Source organism: Pavona decussata, unplaced genomic scaffold (genome assembly GCF_977016875.1).
Source record: "Pavona decussata unplaced genomic scaffold, jaPavDecu1.1 SCAFFOLD_93, whole genome shotgun sequence".
Taxonomy (NCBI): domain Eukaryota; kingdom Metazoa; phylum Cnidaria; class Anthozoa; order Scleractinia; family Agariciidae; genus Pavona; species Pavona decussata.
The window spans coordinates 2078443-2100458 of NW_028145510.1; the positions used below are offsets into that span (position 1 = coordinate 2078443).

Consider the following 22016-nt stretch of genomic DNA (forward strand, 5'->3'; position numbering starts at 1 on the left):
CCGAAGAACAACAAAAAAGATAGCGGAACTCAGTTAAAATTTTTTTTTTGCCTCGTCATAATAAGTGCAATTCAAAAACGTGCCTAATAAAATAAACTATGATAAACGATGACGGTTAAAAAATGCTTTTGACGACAAAGCTCTTATTATTGACGTATTTTCTTTGGATTCCTACAAATTATTTTTCCCGGCTTTAATGCACATTCTAGCTCTGAGCGCTGTTCCAAATTACTGCGTAATTATACTGAAAATGTTTCAACACAATCCGCGAGGGCATTTTAATATTCGTAATTTTATAGCGCCTATGAAATCATTTATTTTTATGAAAGAATCAGATTAAGTTCATCCTATAACATAAATCCATCGAAATTTTAAATGGGGTCATATCGCGTTTACATAGCAACGTACAAAAGGTATGCGACCAGTTTCACCAAAATTTTGCCACCAAAGCACTAAGTATAGACAAGGCGAGGCCGGAACATGCAGGAAAACTAAATGTTAAGTTAGAAAATCTGTGAATTGTAAACATGCTCCGAAATAACTGTTTATACTTCGTGCCAAGGTTAAAATTATTTTCAACCAATCAGTGCGCATGTTAAGTGCGAGTTGTTTATGCCATTGACTAGTGATTTACGTCAACACTAGCCAAACAGCAAAAACTACTTAAATTGTCACCAGGTTATGCATGAAAGTCCATGTATAATACCTTTTACTTGTGAATTCCGTGACAGTGCAAAATCTTTTGAGCACTGTCGTCTTTCATTCTTCATTGTTGAACGATAACTGATTTTAATAATTCTGTTAAGAATTTAGAAAAAATATATATATTTAAACAGTTTTTTTTTTATAAACGATTCATCACCCTCGGCGCTTAACATTCATACTGAACTTGAGTCTGTGTTGTGGTAAAAGATGACATTATTTATTCTATTTCAGATTTGCCACTTTGTTTGATAACGGTTTTTAGTGGGATGGACTGAACTTTGTACTAAAGGCATGACAAATAAGAAGTACAAAGGTCATAGTTACCTGGGTAGTTAATTTGTCCGCTTTCAATTCTAATCATGCACGTAAACTGTTATAAGCTTAATAAAAGCAGTTCATTCAGTTGTCGAAAACTAAGTGTGAGTCGTGGCTTTGTCTGACGAAAAGCTTCTCGCTTTCCTTGTTTACCTTCAAAATATCTCTATAAAAGTTTTAGACCTCAGTATTGTTTGAAACAAATTTCCCCAGAAAATACCAACATAACGACTGAAAGCCAACCAAGTATCAAAACCAACATTTACTTTTTGCCTTGTCATTGTACGAAACCCAAACTAATTACGTAAATTGCTAATCAGTGAACATTTAATATTAATTTTTTTAAAAACATTTACGTCAGTTCTTCCAATGTTCTCTTCCATTTAAACAAAACGAGATTGATCGATCGATTTTCCATGAAATCACTGCACGGAAGTTGTATTCAAAAGTTATTTTTATCATAGACTTTATATTACATCATTTCTTATCACTATGCGACTCTTGGAATTAGGGAAATCAACCTTATCGAACCAATACCAAACACGGAACAGTTTATAGCCTTTAGCGTGTAGTACAACTCTCCGTAGAGCCCCGTCAGCAATTCAACCCAACGCTTCACTGAGGATGCAACCTCAAGATACAGAGAACAATTTTAATTCGGTGAGGTTAACCACCACAGGTCAACAAAAGATGGATAGACAATCCAGACGAGGAGATTGTCGGTTACTTCGCTTGACTCCTCTCATATGTGTCCTGGTTGGTTTGAGTTTAACTGTGCTGGGCCACGTTGCTTCGATAACGACCTGCAAGATCGTTGGTCCGGTTTTCATAGCTATCGGTGCTTTACTACTTTTCTTCCTCACATTATGGACTGATTCCAGGCGAAATGTTCTCAATGAAGGCATGGCTTCGAGTTGTGAAGATGTGATAGCGCTTGAGCAAAACGCCAGTGAAATAATTGCAAACGAAGGGCCTAACCCTGATCAGCTGGGACCCATTCATCACGTTGAAGTTTGGATTCCTCCAGAGCCACCTGGAACCGAAATTATACCTCCTTCGTACGAGGAAGCTACTAAGCAATAACTCAGTGCCAACACAGGAACTGGGAATGCAGGTGGGACAACGTGTCCTCTGAAACTCATTCGGACGACTGAGGAAATGAAGCCTTGTTAAAATACAACCGGATGCATGAGTGCGTAATCTCAGCATCGAAATTCCTGGTGTTTGTTATTGAGATGCTTTCTATAAATTCTCTTGGCCGAGGGTTTATTTTCAAGACGCCATTCCTCCTTGTTCCTGTGAAGTGTTTGGTTTCTTCGCAGTTCTCGCGTCCGTGGCTTTGACTGATACTCAAATTAGCTACACACGTACTATATAAGACCAACCTAAGAAACAACACGAATATTGGTGTCAAACAAAAAGAAAGATCGCGAACATGATTCAAGATTTAGTATTCACCGTGCCAAGAGCGTAGCAGAAAGAAAACATGATCAAACTGCCCTTGGGAGTGTTAATGTTGAACGACCAAGATATCGACCGAAATAAAATAATTCCACTTCATTAAGAAATGAAACAGAACGCGCTTTGAGAAACTATGGACGAAAACAGTTAATTAATAGGATTTAATTCGTAGAATTAGGCCTAATGATTGAATAATGGTGATGTATTTTACCTTAAAGTTTGGCGATTGGATTAAAAGATGCACGCTAAATAAGTTCACAATTTAGCTATATAGTAAGCTATAAATCTCTTTCCCATTAAAGACTTTTTTCCGTCGTGTTATTTCTTGCCTGCGTCGCAGCAAAATCCAAACGTCGTTGTGGTAGAATTTTTACCGAGGATTTGATTCGTCTTCGAAGCAGGCTAGTCATTTTCGAAGACGAAAGAAATCATCTTTTATCTACCGATACACAGGAACAAGATCGTCAAGTCATTTTTGAAGGCGGAAGAAATTACCCAACCACCCATAGACAAAACACAATATGTCTTAGTCATTGTATCGCCGAGTGGTTTAGTTTGAAGACGTAGGAATCGAACTAATTTTACCGATTTACACCCTTGTAAAATATAATAAACTTATCATTGAATATAAATATATGAAACATATATTTGAACTGCGGGTGAAAGATTAAATATTGCGAGGGTCGTTCTTCTGTTTAAACTTGTCACTGTAAATATTCACTTCTGCGTTCTGATTTGTGCCAGATATCAGGAACATTGAAGATTCGAACAAACAGCAGGTTGAAAATGCGGAAATGAAGATCGTTAACGGAACTTTTACTTCGTCAAAGTTTGCTCAATCACACCAGTTGATTGTCACAAAAGTCACACCATTCGCTCCTTTTTTTTTTTCTTTATTTTTTTTTTCTTAACTTGCGAAGCGTGAAGTTTTGAATAAAGTAGAATAGGACAGCATTACTTTCAAATCGCTCAGCTTGCTCAAGCTTCCTTAAGGGTGTGAATTGTTCATTCAATTCTTACTTATTTGCCAATTAGAATTTCTGTCATTTCTTCAGTAGCTATCAGTCAACGCAAGAGCAACAATTTGACCGTTTTTATACTTAAGAGGCATAATCCGTCGGGACAAACTTAGGGTAAACATAGTGCGTCTGGTTCAGTGCGCGACGTCTCGTAATTTGGTCTGGTATAAAGGCATATCCAAGACGGATGATCTAGACGAACCATCTCTGATAGTGCACAAAAGTGAAGTTCTTCCTTTATCACATTCTCAAAAATCAGTTCGGCTGACTAAACAGACCCTACGGCGCATTTTAAGTATTCGTTGAGGGCTATGTTAACTTTCGAAATCTCCACTGAAATTTCTCGACAATTGTCGCTTATGAGACGTATTAGCATTTGTATTTCTCTTTTTCAAATATCATAATCTGTGTTTTTTGCGTGAAACGCTCGGCAATTAAGCCGTTGCCTTGGCTAACACCTAAACTTCGGGATTTGACGTCACAGTAAAGGATCAGAGAGACAGGATGTGATCTCGAGGATTCCGCGTGTTTATAATATGCGGCAAAAGCTATCTTAGTAAGGGCTATTCAGACTACTGGAATGTTAAAAGAAAATTTTGAATAACCACGCATTTTTATTTATAATATCATACCACAACAGTTCCAAAAAAGCATCCTGAGTGTTAATTGTTATATGCCTTTACTGATCTTCATGCGAAAGGTTCTCTCTACGACTCGGTTGAATTGCCTACATCGAGTTCCCGTTCTTCACACACTAAAAATCTCCTAACTTGTAAATTTCCATTTTTTTTTAAGTGCTGACAGCTTCTTCGTACGAATTTGGGGTGATTTAGAACCGGACCAAATGGTTCTGAAGGACTGCAAACACTTGACTTGATGAATCAATGAGACCTAATTGAAAGCTGGAACCTTCGCCTGAAAGTGCTTCTTGAACATTTCGCTCGTCTTCACAACCTGTGTGCACCTCCGCAGCCGATCGTTCTTGTCTTAACCTCCAGATTGTAAGAGGAGTGTTATACCACCCAGTCATAATACAGCTCTTTTGTGAAGAAGCAATGCTGCTTACAACCGTCAAAATACAATCTGTCATGGCACAGATCAAATGGATCAGGTGAAAGTAGGTGGCAGCTCCCATGGCTGGTTTGCCTGTTAATCTTTGGCTGTCCTGTGACGTTTGATGCCAAGGTTGTTATGAATGGAAAGCGAATTGTCGAATGCCCTTGCTACTCAGAATAAAAACACAAATATTAAACTTCAGAAACTCGGTTCCTTAATTTTTTACTGAATTTTCCGCCTTTGCCGTTGGTCCGCTTTTGTGCACTTGTAGTACTGTCTAGAAAATTCAGCGATAACCAAAGTTATTGTTAGTGTTGAGGCAATCATTCTCTGTGCATGTGACATCACAAAGGAATCTGCTATCTCGTTTCTATAAAATAATAATAATAATAATAATAATAATAAAAAAAAAACTTTCCGCAAAATGTTTTCAGTTCACAAATTCATACACCTAAACTGACGCAGTTAAGGGACAGGTGAAAAGGTCATATTTTCAAAGCGGGTAAGATCTTTGGAAAATTTGCATGTTGTTTCCACACTTTACAACGGTTTATCGGGATCGAATAAAGATTTACATCACAGTCTGATACCACAAACAACTTGTTATTCAACGTAATAATCATGGATTAGTCAAGTGCGTTCGATCTCTAGTGAAATAATATGGCATCCAGGCCGAAGCAAGTCAACCCGCGGGACTTCACACAGCCAGCGGGATTCAAAGCTCTCGCGTGAAATCGAGGCGACTCGTCAGCCAGTCCTGAGATGGCGCCCAAACCCTGCTGAAATCGCACAGCATCCAGAAAGAAACGACAGGAATTAGGAATAGCTTGCGTTCTACTAACGTCGAACGCAATTAAAGTTTGAACCGTCCAAAAACTCGGTTGAATGATGAAACGCAACCATACGACCACGCAACTCACAGGATTGGCTGAAGCTGCGGAACAATGAATCAACAATAGAAACAATGGACCCTAACCCTGACCCAATAGAGCTGCGTGTTAAAGGTTCTGAAGACCCTTGTGCCATCTGAACCATACCATTGGTTTGATCCTTCAACTCTATGTGGACTTCTTGCACCGTTCACCATTCGTTCCTTATAAATCAGCAAAAACATTACGCATGGATAACGACAAATGTCTCTTTTTGTTGATCTCACAGCGTAGCAGCCTCCCGCGCAGACGTTCTCAGGGGTTCGTGGGGCAGGAACGCGTGACGAACCCCTAAGAACGTCTGCGTGGGAGGCTAATAGCAAAGCGCCTCGAGCGGGTTTCAATTTAACTTTGTCAGCCGCCGTGTATCAAACCCAGAAAAATGCTTGAATAACTTATTTATTCAAGTATAAATCTAAAGTGTCCACAGTAAGTATCGGGAATATTTTTCTCGGCTATCCTCTCTCCTCCGCAGAGACTCCTTCATATAAAAAGGGACGAAAAGTCAGAAATGGAGAAACAGGGGGCGCGGGGGACGATACACGCGCTACTCGTTGCTTCCCTCTCCCCAGTCCCTAATCTCGTACCCCGATCTCAGTCGTCGGTTCGGGAATGTCGAAATGTGAGCCTGACCGTGGGAGATCTGGGTACGAGATTACCCAGTCCCTTATTTGTTTCCGCTCGGGCGCGAAAGAGACCTCTTTGGAGGAGAGCCACCTTGATCCTTAAACGGTTTTATCTGCCTTAACTTGCAACGATTCAAGTGTTTTACTCGAGTGTTTTCTAAAAATAACTGTTAATCGTGAAGACGTGCTCTGATTGGTTGAACGCTGTTTTATAACAGCGGAAATAAACGAGATACTTTATATGCTGATTATTTGAAAACAATAGAGCGTATTCATATTCACGGTATTGAACTGGGTCAAGCTTGCAATGGAGGCTCTTGCTGGGGAATATAAAATAAACAAGTTGAGAACGCATAAACCGAAATACTTTGAATTACAAAATCGCTTCATTGAGCAATAATTCCCTTCAATAGACCTTTATCACTTGGCGGCCATGTTGAGTCTCGGGGGAGTAAAGAGCTTTGTTTTTGCACGGTAAGCGTCTCACTGAATTCGCGTCTGGCCGAGGCTTGCCGTGCGAAAACAAAGCTTTTTATTCCCCCCGAGACTCAACATGGCCGCCGAGTGATAAGGGTCCACATAGTGTAGAATATACATGCCACCTGAGTGACCTCTTGTTCCAATCAGTCACGTGAACAGTATCAAAATCCATTGAAGCAAATGATATCTCATGAGTATCAATATATTTCAAAGACATCAAATACATATATTTGACATTTATTGTTTTATATCGGCCCCTCAGCCGCAAATTGATTTTAATCTAACAGAAGAATACCTTATTAATGGAACGGTAGTTTGTCCAAAAATATAAAGGTTAAAAGCAGATGCATAAATTAAGAATACCTTTTCCTCAACAAGTTAAATTATATACAAACGTTAGACAAGTTACAGTTTTTTGGAATGTTTCACTACGTTAACGGTTATTTTCCGTGTAACATTCAAATGTTACATGCATTTAACTGATATCTATTCGTACATTCCAAGTAAAAACCAACTTGATAGTAATAAATAATAAATTATAATAAGATACTGTAAAATGACAACACTCGGTATCTTGCCTTCATATTGTCAATATGCCCTTTTTACAATAACTGTCCAAATTCCCGCGCGCTGATTGGCTCGTGGCTATTGTCTATAAGAGTACAGACAATAAAAATCATGTCAGATGTAACGCGCGCTTTCTCAACAAAAAAATAGCCAATTCCGCTCGTACTTTTTCCATGTTATTGTAAAAAACAAATTAACGGCAGTTTTCTATGGCCTATACTCTTACAGACCATAAAATGACGCCATAAAATGTCCAAAACTTGGCAGTGAAACCAGGTTCCAATTGAGTTTTGAACATTTTTTGACGTCATTTTATGGTCTACAAGAGTATAGACCATAGAAAACTGCTGTCGATTTGTTAAATGTACCACACTGGCATGATGGGCAATAAGTAATAATTGCCAATATATTACATCAAAGAATAACACCTTATATAAAGTACAGTTATACATACAGTCAACTCTCTCATAAAAAAAATCACCCTTGGGGCACAACAAAGTGGTCACTTACAGGAGGTGGTCACTTACAGGAAAGACCAACAAAATAAGCCTAATACTGGACTGACTACATAAAAATATTACCTGAGCAGCTGAAATTAGGTAAATAGAAACTAATTTATTTGATTTTTTCACATCCATTCATTCTTCTGATTGAAACTTTGTATAACAGTTTGGAGCAGATCACTATAACAATTCCCAATTACCTACAGATCTAATTATAGCCATTTTTTCTGTCTGTAAACTGTTATTATCTGTCAGCAGTCCGGGGTAGTGTCATTAAAAATTGAACTTTTTTTCACTTCTGAGTAATGATTTACTAACGATCATATGTGATTATATTGGGTGGTCGATACCGGAAACAGAAAACAAAAGAATGTGTGTAAAAAGTGGTCGTGGTCCCTTAGAAGATTTGAATGGTGGTCGCTTAAGAGAGAGCTCTTGAAACAGTATTTAACTGAGAAACAAAGCCGTTGTTTAAGAGGTTGTCGCTTACGGGAGGTGGTAACTTACGAGAAGTGGTCGCTATGAGAGAGTTGACTGTAGTTTAAAAATGTTTTGTATTTTCCTAATAATTATTATTGCATGTACTTCCCAATACATATATTTCAAGCTCTTTTATCCATAACTGGTATTTCAAGGCTTTGGAGAACCTATAGCACCCTACGAAAAAAAATCACAAAATCAGTAATTAGATAAATTAATGACAGTGCTAAACTGATGTTGAACCGGGGTTACCCAAGAGCTTTGGTTTTAGAGCCATTTTGCCTGAAAATTGGAATGGACTTGAACCAATTTGGACTGAGGTCTGAAAATACATAAGGATTGTAGAGGCCAGGGGTCCGTTTCTCAAAACTCCTGTAGAGTTTTCATACCCAAAAAGTATTTTTCAAATTAGTTTTCTATAATTTGATTGGTGGTCGTTTCATGTAAACTAGCCCTGTGTCTTACTTAATCTAGCAAGTTAGAAGGAGCTGGCTTCTTTAGAAAAAAAGCCAGTCATAAGCTAAGTGTCCTCCATATTTGTTGCCTTTTCGTCATTTTCAAGTGGCCAGGCATCTTCACTCTAGTAATTACTGACCATCAAAAAATTGCTGCACTCTGAACAATTGATGACAAAATGTGGGACATGGCTAAAAAGGACAAGTCATTTCAATGGCTAAAGGTTAGCAACCCATGTGCAGTACTTGCTGCTTAGACTAGAAACATTCACCTTTTTCCTCAGATCCTACATGTGTCAAAAATGTATAGCATTATGCAAATCAACAGTGAGAATGAGGCCGAATCCAGCACCACAATACAAATAATTTAGAAGAAAAATGCTGCTCTTAGTCTAAAAAAAACCCAGCCATTTGTAAGCTATTGATAACAACCCTGGCTACAGTTGTACATCACCAAAAGTACTTATATAAACCTGAGCTGTCATTTGGGGCTGTTACCCAATTAACACCTGTTATAGCCGAGCTCACTTGATGTTACTGGTGAAGCAAAGAAAATTGAAATTTTTTTCTCAGCCTTGCTCAAGAGACCTAAGAATGCATTTCTGCAGGTCTAATATTATTTTTTTTAAAAAAAATGTTCTGGGGGTACATGACCCCAGACCTCCTAGAAACTCAAGCCCATTTGGACCCTCCATTACACGGCCATTGGCCACATATTGGGGTGTTAGAAGCGAAAATTTACGTCATGCCTTTAATCCTTAATGGTAGCCCTGTGGACAACTCTGGCAAGTCTGATAAAGCCATGAGGGTTAATTCCTGTTGAGAACATTTTAGTTGCATCCACGTTATCTCTTAAAGTGCCCCTGGGACGAAAATTTCATTTTCCATCTTTTTGCATTTTCGTGTAGAATATGACCTTCTTACTCATGTTACCAAATTTCAATCCTTTACGGCGATTGGAAGTATATTTTTTTTAGCCTTTTATTTCGACAGATTTTACGGCCACCATTACTTGGCCTTGTTCCGGAGGTTAACAAGGCTGCTTGCTGCAAATTACAGGAAGTGACATCATTGGCTCAACACGAAAAATTCCACATGGCTAATTTTCATATGGATTCTACTTCATAAACTATGTTCTGCTGTTATTTAGTTCGCAACAGCAGAATACAGTTAGCCTGCGTTGCAGCCGGACTTGTCACTCAAGACCTTAAGAGAACTCGATATAGTTCGTCTGCAAAACGGCTCCAAATAGCTTGTTCTGGTACCCCGCCGGTTTGCACGGATATCTGTAACCATTTCTGATTGGCTTAATTTCTAACACGCCCTCTGATTGGACATTTCCTTGTTGAGCAATCACGCAATACTCTACAAATAAATAACCTTTATCGCACTAAAAAATGATTAGATAAAAAATAGCCTGTGCATGAAAAATACGCTAAGAGCAGACTAGATTATATTTTAAGGTTACAATAAAGAATTTTATGAGTAAAACGCCACATTTCAGCTTGATCAACAGGCCGCAAATTTGGCTACATACCATTGTGTAATACAGTGAGCCTCAAAAGCGACTCCGATTAACATCTTTTTGAATCCGTTCACAATCAAAAATGCTTCTCCAAGATTCAGTGGAGAGCAAGCATCCAGGAGAGCCATAGACAAGCACGAAATTCCCTTCAGGACCTGTCGCATGAACTCCTCGTCCTCTTCGTCTGTGATATGCAAACGCTGGAATTCCAATATCGATATCATTTAGTTGACGAACCTGGTCTTCCATAAGCAATGAACGGTGATATTACTACAATGACACTGGAACCACAAGGCCTTTAGAAATTAAAGAGCGTCTGCCGCAATTGGAAGACATTTGAATGTTAAAGATTTGCCATAGCCAGTGGCAGTCGGCAAATTCACAAAAATATTTTTACCTAACAGAAATTCCCGAAGCGAATTTTCTTGTTCCGGCAGAAGATTAGATATTTCAAACTGCTCTTTTTACGGCTCTAAATGCTCGTTCCCAACTTTCTTCAGAAATAGTCGTCATTTCCTTTTGATTCACAACGCTAAAATATTTCAAAACGATCAATCCAAGGGAAAACACGGGGAAATACAACAAGGACAAATCGTATTTTTAGCATCGTGGTTGGAGAGCAGGGTATTGCTCAAGAAGGAATGACCAATCATAGAAAGTGTTAGAAATTAAGCCAATCAGAAATGGTTACAAATATCCCTGCAAAACTGCGGGATACCAGAACAAGCTTTTGGGAGCCGTTTCGCAGACGGACTATACCAGGGATTGTATAGACTGTCTGCGAGGCAGGCTAAATACAGTTTATGAAGTAGAATCCACATGAAAATTAGCCATGTGGAATTTTTCGTGTTGAGCCAATGATGTCACTTCCTGTAATTTGCAGCAAGCGGCCTTGTTAACTTCCGGAACAAGGCCAAGTAATGGCGGCCGTGAAATCTCGAATAAAAGCCTAAAAAAAAAATACTTCCAATCACCGTAAAGGATTGAAATTTGGTAACATGAGTAAGAAGGTCATACATGTATTCTACACGAAAATGCAAAAAAGATGGAAAATGAGAATTTTCGTCCCAGGGGCACTTTAAACTGAATGCAGCCTAGCTAATTGACTACAATAATTGACTTTCAATCAGCAAACTATTACTGTAAGGTAGTTTGGTAGAGACTGTGTAGCGCCCATTAACTAGACTCAGTTTGTTTTGAAAAAGTCGTCGTTTCTGTTAGGCCTTTTACCCACAGTTCAAATATATGTTTCATATATACATCTTACTTAATGGTTTTACCCTTACATATGATGGTTTTAACCTTACATATAACACGCGCAGACATTTTGCTCATTGCTCGTATTTTTCCTCACCCCATCTCCACAACTCGCAAAATATCTGCATGTATTATATGTAAAACCATTGAATAAGAGATTTATTATTCCACTATGAAAAGATTTTGTCATTTTGGTTTCTCTTTTCTGGTTAAGAGTGTTGAAATACACCCTCATTATCTGTCCATCCAGCTGTCTATTTAACAAATTGACGGCAGTTTTCTATGGTCTATACTCTAAAAGACCATAAAATGATGTCAAAAAATGTTCAAAACTCAAGCGGAACCACGAGCCACAGGCGAGTGGTTTCACTGCCAAGTTTTGAACATTTTATGGCATCATTTTATGGTCTATAAGAGTATAGACCATACAAAACTGCCGTCGATTTGGTTTTCACAATAACATGGAAAAAGTATGAGCGGAATTGGCTATTTTTTCGTTGAGAAAGCGCGCGTATTACATCTGACATCATTTTTATTGTCTGTACTCTTATAGACAATAGCCACGAGCCAATCAGCGCGCGGGAACTTGGAAAGTTATTTTAATACAGTTTATGGCACGTGCAAATGACGTAAACAACACAGAAAGCCAGTGAAATGTCATTGCCCATATTCACCCTGTTGTACACAGGTCAAACCGGGACACTACAGTGTATTACGGTCTTGTATTTTGCGCGTTCTCTTGACCTTATTTGGTGAAATGACAAAACAGTGGAATGATAAATATTCATATTCATTTATTCATCCTTCACAGGTAGATCACGAACTCGCAATATGACCTTAACCCTTTAAGCCCTAACAGTGATCAGCATCAAATTTCTCCTTGTAATATCAATGCTTATTCAACCCCTGAGGTCATGACAATTAAGGATATGATCACCCAAGGTGAATTTTCTTGATATTTTAATAACTTCTCTCCAGTACTTTTAGATGAAACATATGGGGACAAGATAGGAGAATTTGTTCTTTGATATTATAGTAATATTATTATACATTATTAACTGTGTGCCTAAAACTATGATTGTGTAACTACATGTACAAATGAGTGAACTGGCTACACAATTGCTCACAAAGCCAGATTACACTTTTGGTATATTGGCATAAATTATAAGCACAAAGACAAGACATCTAAGTTACCTGAATCTAACTGGCCATGCCTTTCTCCAAAGGTGGTGCACTTGGAGAAGACGTACTCTGGCCAAGGGTACTTTCATAAGATGGAGGAGGAGGCATCTCCGCAGAGTACGCTGGATACCCCTGTCCAGTCTGTGGAGATGTGTAAGGGTATTGAGTTGGAGGGGGATAGGCTGATCCCATCGGATAAGGAGAATATCCCGCGGGTGGCGGTGGGTTATTCGGGTAAGGTCCTGTTCCAGATCCGTAAGCGTGAGTCTGCACATACCCTTGGGAGCCAGGGGGATATTGAGGGGCTGTTACTGCCCCGGTTCCTCCGTGAGTTGTTGACCCCGTTTGATTTGCGGTCGGTTCAGAGATGACTTGGCCGGCATTGTCCTTTCTCTTGGCGCGGCAATACAAAATGGAAGCGATTAACAACAAACCACCAATGCCCAAGAATATCGGCCCGACAATTCGACAGTTCCTTAGCTCTCGCTCAGTCTGAAGCCTGTCTTCGCGACAGAAGTCACACCAGTCGTCTTCTGGTCCCCAGAAAGGCTTTGCCAAATTGCCAACCATCGTCAAAATGAAACCGACGAGCAAAAACATGATGGTGAAGAAAATGAGACCGCATTTTGTACAACATTCGGCGCCGAACTGCACCGGCTGTCGCCTGTACACGGGCTGGGGATAAATAACAATGCGTGGAGGATTCTGCTGTTGCATTTTACGACGAAAAAACGGTTCCAATACTCACTAATGTAATATCGTGTATAAACTCATGCTATTACACCAAACAAAATGTTAGAGCCTCCTCAGTGCTGTCACCAAAACGAGGCTATGACGTCATTGTGTTACAAGTCATGTATGGCACATGCATGTTACGCACAGATGTCATGAAACAACGCACTCATACCTCCATTTGAGATTTTAAAACGACGTAGTGCCTAGAGAAATAACTTTTCTTCATATCGGTGGGTAGACCCCCCGGGGGGAGGTGTACTCCCAAAGGTATGGTTTTTCAGTTCTTTTGTTCATTGTTCGTAGTCACGCGCTATGACGTGGACGGATGTCTGAATTTGGGACCATCCGAAATCGGCTACCACGTGCATTTGGTAGAACACTCGACTCGCGTTGGTGTTCTACTTTTTGCTGTGCTACACTGTGCTGACGAGAGCCAACCAGCTCGAAACAGCTGTCCACGGTTGCCCCATTCTGTTGATTGTCGGTTTGGTCTCTATCATGTCGCTGTCGTGTTAAGTTTTCTACGCAGTCCAGCCTTGCATAAATCTGATTCATGGTTTTTGAGCCGTTTTGGTCTGAAAACAGGTATAGATCGATCTTATGGTCTTAAATCGGGTATAGTTTTCAAGAGGGTCCCCAATAGGTTTTACGGGATCCGGGATTTGGCTTTTTTTAAGGTCGATATTCGGGATTTTAGCGAAAAAGAGCGTCGATATTTGGGATCAGAATTAGGGACGGGACGCGAGATTTGCCGATTTTACGCAACCTCGTTCCCACCCCCAAGCTAGGGAAAAGGCCCTGGGAACGAGGTTGGATTTTACGAAGCGGGATGTGGCCATGTGGGAAACGTTACTTTGAAGAAACGAGATCGAGATCCGGGAAGTCCGGTGTCGAAAATGTACAATGAAAATCTAGTTGTTACCGTCCTCGACGAAAAAAGAAATTTACGGGTCCTGTGTCTTTACAGATAAAATTTGTTTGTGCTCCCTGAGACCTTGCAGTTAACTTGAGCTGATAAGCCTAAACAAATGCCACAGAGCTAGCGTACAACACGGCTACGGAACTAATTCAAACGGCTCCGAATGATAAGAAAACCTCCATTCGGAAAATTTTAGTAGTTTCCTTCATGATCAAATTAAGAAGATCAACAGAGAGATCTCACCACATTCTGATCGGAAAAGAAAATCTCTCACAAACGTACTCAGGGAAGCACTTAATCCAGAAGCCTAAGGTACATAATACGCAACCAGCGGGAGTCGTGTTTGGCCTGCCACCTTTTCAAATATCTGCTGCAGTCCCACGTTGTGGTACGTCAAGTATCAGTGCTCTTCAGACTTTGATGGCCGTTATCCCTGACTGAAAATTTTCCAAGGAGCAAAGGATAAGAAAGGCAGCCCTCACCATTCAATTGAGAGTAAAAGGGAAAAAAAAGGAAAAAGAACATCAAGCTCTAAAAAGAAATTACTAACTGACTTATTGACTGACGTGATTCGCGGGAACCTTTGAAAACGTCTTAAATGAACGATGTCGTCGTTATGATGGAAAGAAATAGGAGAAATAATCTTACAGCTAATTTCTCGGTGACCAAAGGCCAGTGCAAAGAGCAGTGCTCAGATTTGCAGTGGGAATTTACATCCAACCGGAAAAGTTTTCTTTTTTTTTTCCTTTCTTTTTTTTTTTTTTGTGTTGTCGAGGTAAGGGGCTTGAAAATAAATTATGACCTGACCGGGATCGGGATTGGGCTAAAACAGCTGTTGGGATTACGGGATTGAGGGAAAATTTTGTCGGGTCTTGTCGGGATGGCGGGATATTGAAGAACCCTATTGGGGGCCCTCTTTCAAGGAAACCCGGCACGAAAGCGTATAAACGTATTTGTCTTTTCAACTTCAAATGAATAGTAGCGGAGAAAGGGAAGTGTCCAAAATATATCATTCGAGTGGAATTTTCGGTAGCCTACGAACGCAGACGTATTTCACAGGCTCAAGTTTCGGTTGAATTTTACCAATTCTTGACTTCGGCACAGATGCGAAGCTTAATTACGCTACGCTATCGTTTCCCTTCTTAACTTCTCATTTATTATTATAATTTTTTTTTTCCTTTTCTTTGGCCCACAATATGTAAACTACTTGGTCTACCAGTAATTGTGCAAGCCAATAAAGTTTATTTATTTATTGTTGGTGGTACAGTAGGACCTCGCTTATCTCGAACTCTCCGCTAATCTCAAGCGAAAAGTTGTATCAGTTCCCTTGGATTTGGTTGTTTTCAGTCGTTTACTATAAAATACCCGTTATCTCGAAATCCCCGCTAATTTGAAGAATTTGCTGTGTCCCTTAATCTAACTTTAACCTAATTTAACCCTGCTGTGAAATGTGATAAATATGAACTCACTGCCCACAGGAACAGTTGATCCTGTGGAATAAGCCTTTGTTTGCACCAAACAAACGTGAAGCTTTATCCCGACTTCTCAAACTCATTAATTATTCATGCAGTCAAAAGCCAATAAATGACCTCCATTTCGGTCAGGTGGATGAATCTTGATACCCCAATGAAACACCAGATGAAACACCACCAGGTTTTCATCTGAGATGAAACATGTTTTTCATCTGAGATCAAACATTTGCATTTTAATGAGATTAATTTCTTATTGTTTCATTTGAGAAGACATGTCAAAAACTCGGGCTTCGTGCTTTATCACGGGTTCCAAATACCTCGAAACAGATGAAAGCACTCGGCCTGCGGCCTCGTGCTTTCATCTGTTTCTCGGTATTTGGAACCCGTGATAAAGCACTCGCCCTCGTTTTTGACATATTACTTACAAACTGAACTTTGGTTTATGTTACACTATTCTTGTTGTTTTTGAACTCTGCGATTTTACACTGAATTTCAACAAAGAATTATTTAACCCATTCAAGTGTAATTTACATTCAGTCAGGAAGGACACCTATATGATTTTCATGTACCCGTGTTCTAAAGAAAATTTGCCCACTTCGTTATTTTTTGAACTCCCCCTATCTCGAACACTTTTTAATTCCCTTGGGAGTTCGAGGAAACGGGGTTCTACTTTAATGTTTTGTGCAAACTAACCAAACGTGTTTCTTGATTTTTGAGGTTTTTGTTTTCAACGTGTTAACGTTAAAAATTACTAAAAATCTTTTGAGAATTAGTGTTTACATCATAAAGTTTTACTTTTGTTAAGTCTTAACTCTTATTAAAAGGTACTCAATGAGGACAGATTCCTGGCCTCCAACGGTAGCGTGTTGCAGAGTCTCATCATCATCATCATCATCATCATCATTTATTTGCCTTACTAAAAAGTTAAGTTAAGTTAAGGTAATGGCGAGGAGACCTCAAGAAACCACCAGGCTTATAAGAGAGGCCACCTCGGCTGTCATTAATAAATAGAAAATATGGTGCTGCGTAAGTGCGGCTTAATACATGATTTTACTGATAAAAAGTGAAACATTTTTTCTTAATTAAGGTGAAAAAACTAGATGAAGAAGTAATTGATATTGGGAGAGAGTTCCAGATTTTGGGACCTTGGTAAAGGACTGTGAATTGCTTAAGATTTTTGCGACAAGAATGCGATCGATGGTGGTTGGCTGTTCTGGTGCCATAATTATGCACTTGGCTACTTGTTAAAAACAAATTCAGAAACATTGGAGGTAATAATTGATTTTGATAATAAAACATAAATTTGGCTATTTGAAATGAATCAACTTGGAAAATGTCTAAGATACCTGATTTAGCAACTAAGGGAGCAGAGTGTGGTCGATAATCTGAATTGGCAATGGCTCGCACAACGCGCTTTTGCAAGTAAAATATTCTATTTAGGTTAGACACATATGTGGACGACCAGGTGGAGTTACAGTAAGTGACGTAAGGATAAATTAGCGCAAAGTACAAAGTAAGTTTTGTTTTTGAAGATAAGTAAAATCGGAACCTGAATATGAAACCCACTGACTTGGAAATTTGTTTACATATAAAGCTGATGTGATGCTTCCAGGTTAGATCTTCATCAACATAGACACCTAAGATTTTGGTGAGATTAGCTTGGTTCAGAGACTGATTTCCAGAGAAAAGGGTAAAATTGTAGTAAGTTTCTTCTGTCTAGATTTAAAGATAATGTAATTACTTTTTTGTAGTTTGACCAAGGGCTTATTACATGTCAACCATGCCGGCAAACATCAAAATTGCGTAGCTCGTCATTTAGTATGGAATGTAACTTGTTTGGGTCTGAATGAGAGTAGAAGATACTGGTGTCAACAGCAAAAAACAAGGGCTGTGTTAACTTAGAAGCATTCGGAAGATCGTTGATGTATAGTATGAAGAATAAAGGGCCTAAAATGCAACCTTGAGGGACTCCGCACTTAATAGTTTGCGTTGTGGAACAAGCTTCACAAATTGTTGGCGGCAGGAAAATAGCTATTAATCCACTTCAGAGCCACATCACGAATACCATAATGTTCCAACTTAGCGAATAGGATTTCATGATCAAGAGCGTCAAATGCTTTGGAGAGGTCTGAGAACACACCTGCAATGATCTCGTAACCAGAAAACATATATATATGAATTTTCTTTTTAATAAACAAAAATGTATTTACTAAAAGGTACCCGTATATTACTTTTAAAAATTTTAAAAAACGGTTAACCTGACAGAATTTCTTAAGTTCAAAGTTTTGAGCTCCCTCTCAAAAACTGAGAGAGAGTACGGAAATTCTTCTTAGCATTTACCACTTGTCTTTTTAAAGCATCAACAACCTCACAATACAAATTTGATTTAAAGTCTTTTAACAGGTTTCTGTTTAGCTGTTGTTGTCCTACAGTTGTTCGGCCCATCTGCACAGCTGTACCAAGTAACTCCTCAACAGTGCAAATCTTCTGGACAATTCCACCAGAAAGGGCCTCTTCTGCTACAAAACGTTTTCCCATGAGCGCTGCATCTGAGAGTGTCTTGGGATCTTTAATCTTCGCCCTAAACAAATTATGACAAAACGTCCAGTTTAGCCCGGTAAGGGTACATGGTGGCAGTTAAATTTGTCTTTTGTTGAAAATGTTCAAAGCAGTTTGTCTTCGTCCAGTTTGTCTTGGATTGGTTAACATAATCTGGAACTGAGAAAAACAAGACTCAAAAGTTCTGGTTTGGACAATTTTAAACCCCAAAACAAATAAAATTATCGAAACCACATACATGTACAAGTAAATATAGCCATTCATAGAATTCACCACTTCACTGCCGTATTGTACTGTGACACCGTAATAGTCAGTCTTTGCCTTCCCCTGCAAGCAAGTACTGCATACACTGTGGAATTTGCTCCATCCTTAAAGTACAATTGTCACTTGTCGTTACTTAGCCTCCGTTTTTAGGGGACTCGGGGAGGAGGTAATACGGGTCTACTAAAATCGACTGCATGGACAGTCGTTACTGGCTTTTCATATTTTCATTTACAAAACAAAGGTTTGTTAGCTCTATTTAATGCTCAATCTCTAACTCAGAACTTTCTTTTGAGAAGTCATGCCAAAAACTCAGGCTTCATGCTTCATCATAGTCGCCTACGCAGATATTCTCTGGCTCGTCATGTCAAACAATCCTCCCCATGAGCCCCATGAGGCATGGCGTGATAAGCCAAGGAATGTCTGCGTAGCGGGCTAGCTTCATCAGGGTTTCCAAACACCTTGAAACAATAAAAGCATTTCATCTGTTTCTAAGTGTTTTGAAGTAATATATCAAACACGAGAAAGCGTGTTTCATCAGATATCCAAACACTGAGAAGTAGGTTGAAAAAAAAGAGGCGCAGCCCAGTTTTTTTAGACGACTTCGAGGTGTTTGGATATCTGATGAAACACACTTTCTCGTGTTTGATATGGCTTCTCAAATGATCAATAACTCTTGAAGAAATTCAATTCATACAATCATATGTTACTGGTTATGAGATTAAGTATACATAATAATATGATTATAATTTATTTTCAGTCTCAAATCTTATAGCCTTGCAGATATGCCTTTACAATAATTTATTGGGAGACTATTTATTAAATGAATAATTCAAAATGATGACCCAAATTGAAGTGGTGCTTGGAAAAAAGCCCTAAGTGACTTCTAATAAATTACTAGATTCTCCTTCCAAATTGCCTTGTATTCGTCTGTAAAACGAAAGGAGAACTTGACTTTACATCAAAAGTCACTTAGGACCTTATTTCAATTAATATTCTTGAGCAGTTGTCCATATTCCATTAGGTATAGTTCCCGCAGTGAAAATAAAACACCATTTGCCCCACTTTCCAATATTAACTATACTAAATAACTAATATTAAATTTATTATTAATATTTAATTAACTAATTTCAATCATTAATTAATTATTCTAATAACCATTGCTTTCATTTTGAAACTACTTAGGATTTGCATACATAACTGAGATGCTCATTCACTTATTCTTTAATCTAATTAGTCATTCAGAGACTTGTTTTGTCGTACCTTATCAATAAGAAATTTGCATCCCCTAAGTGCAGGCCAAGGTGAATCTCATTTATGGAGAACCATCCCCTTTTTGTTCTCATGATCCGATAGTCGTGTGCAAGGGCTAGCAAAGCTCCTCCCGCAAATGCATGACCTGTGTTGACGCAAAAATGGTTGAATAAAATTGGGTCATGTTTCTCCAAGCCAGGGGGGGATTAAAAGAACTTACTGATATGAACAAACATTCCATCCATCCAACTTCTTTCTAAGATTTAACGTAGGGTGGGCCATAAGAAATATTGGAAGGACTGGAACATTTTCAGTGCAGGTAATATTATTATTTTCCAGCCTAAATTCTCCACACGTTTCTTTTCTTGAACAACTGCCTACAGCTGGATGTTATTTCCATAATTTTTCCTTGCACAAATTTCCTCTCAAATTTTTTAATGGTCCATCCCAAAGAATTCCAATTTTACAACATGCAGCCTGAAAAACTGTCAAATAATTTGGGCAAACACTTACTGGTAGTCTAAGTAGACAAAGTAATGGGTTGTCAAAAATACATACAGTACCATTTAAGGCAGCGATGGTTGGAACTGGAAATGTTAAAAGCCTTAACATCAGAGAGGGGAATCCATTTAGAGTTTCCAGGGCGTCTTCTGGAGAACATTTACTAAGGAAGTCAAGATCAACGCCATTTGAAAAGAATTTTCCACTCCCAGTTGTGATCATAAATTGAACATCTTCATTTCTGAAAAAAAAGAAAAAAAAAAAAAAACATCCCTGTGCGGTTGTAAATTCAATAAAAAATATTTTTATTAGTAATTAAGACAAACATATATGTTATTATTAAAAGGACATTTTTTTTTTTCACAAAAAGTGGCACAAGATATTTCAGTTTCTTATAATTATTGTAGAACACATGATAATTAACAATAAATAATTGGCAGTGGTGTAAAATAAATATATTGATATATTGGTCAGGACAATCTTTTTTTATTATAAGTTGCTTTGATAGCAGATTAAATTAATTATTTTTAGTGTATAGCATTTACTGTTAATTTAATAATGCAGAATGATTTCAAAATTTTATATGTTAACCATGTGAAAATGCAAGAGGCGTTCAGTTTTTTATTCACGGCAACCCCACAATGGCACACTAGAATAATACCTGCATGAGAATTGGGGCTGAGGTTACTCCCTCATATAATCTGATAAACTATATAGGTATGCCACCACCCAAAATGGTTCACAGATTTAAGTCTGGAGTTGGATATGGATAATTTTGTCTTCTGGTTGAAACTGAACTTTGTTTTTAAGTAAGCCGTAACAGTATGTCAACAAATATGCATTTTTAAATGAAAAGGAGATGGAGGGTGATAAGCAGCAATTTTCCACTTCAGATAAGCTAACATGCATGATGCATCCCGTCTGAATATAGGTTTTGTTTTCAGAGACCAGGTCTGAATAGGGATTTGGGAAATGAATAAAATAATGGCTGTTTTATACTAGAGGACACATTATCCATCTGGATGAACTTGGGGAGATATTCATTGTAAGTCTGGTTATGCGTCTCTAGTATAAAAACAGGCACCAGAGGCATCATCCATCTGGACAAACTATCTTCCGTTGTGCGTCGTTCAAGAGGTACAAATTATGGAAGATAGTTTGTCCAGATACATAATGTGTCTTGTGCTGTCTTTATACTAGAGACGAATAACCAGATGAACCAAAAATGTTTGCCCAAATTCGTCCAGACGGATAATGCATCCTCTAGTATAAATTAAAAACTCTAGTTTAAAGTACCCTTCTGAAATAAGGCTTAGATATCCAGGCTGTGCACCCCCACCAAAAATTCTGAGGAGTAGGTATTCCCCCAGCGCAAGACGGGGATGCAAAGTGTAACTTTAAATGGTATATGTACAGTGTATTTCTTACTCTATAGTTTCTGTAGGGGCCGCGGAGAGCTTGAGTGTTTGTAGCCGACCCAAAGTTCCGCCTATTAAACTTTCCCGGGAACTTTGGAGCTACCTGGTGAAAGCTGCCGGGAAAAGCTTAGCACACTAAAGAAAGAAATTAACTAAAGGCGAATACCTTTCAATTTCATCAAGAGAAGAATGAAACTCTTTAAGAAATTCAACATTCAGCCTGTTTTCACCACTTTTCATGCACAATATCGCGTAATGTTCCTTGAAAGATACCTCAAACATTTGGGGCGCCATAATGGACGAGTAGTAACCGAAAAGGCTGGGGACGAGAGACGCC

At 38.7% G+C, this 22016-nt stretch overlaps 2 protein-coding genes across 4 annotated transcripts; both read right to left on the reverse strand.

Moving 5' to 3' along the window:
• Positions 1–6812: 6812 nt before the first annotated feature.
• Positions 6813–13381, reverse strand: LOC146473558 (uncharacterized). 3 transcript variants are annotated; one of them, XR_014866371.1, is made up of 3 exons: positions 12573–13380; positions 7532–8318; positions 6813–7202 (listed from the first exon to the last, which is right to left on the reverse strand). XR_014866371.1 is itself a non-coding variant. In XM_085118280.1 (2 exons), the coding sequence occupies exon 1, from the start codon at positions 13275–13277 to the stop codon at positions 12579–12581; it is 699 nt and encodes a 232-aa protein (XP_084974406.1). In that variant the 5' UTR covers positions 13278–13380; the 3' UTR covers positions 6813–8318; positions 12573–12578. The 3 variants fall into 3 exon arrangements, 1 of the variants encoding a protein (XP_084974406.1); XM_085118280.1 differs by having other exon boundaries at positions 6813–8318; XR_014866372.1 differs by lacking the exons at positions 6813–7202; positions 7532–8318 and adding an exon at positions 10697–12221 and having other exon boundaries at positions 12475–13381.
• A 2070-nt stretch (positions 13382–15451) lies between these two features.
• On the reverse strand, positions 15452–21999 carry LOC146473559 (uncharacterized). Its single transcript, XM_085118279.1, has 5 exons — positions 21846–21999; positions 20324–20502; positions 19770–19905; positions 16116–18267; positions 15452–15764 (listed from the first exon to the last, which is right to left on the reverse strand). Exons 1-4 carry the CDS (start codon positions 21971–21973, stop codon positions 17964–17966), a joined length of 747 nt encoding a protein of 248 aa, XP_084974405.1. The 5' UTR covers positions 21974–21999; the 3' UTR covers positions 15452–15764; positions 16116–17963.
• Between the last annotated feature and the right edge of the window lie 17 nt (positions 22000–22016).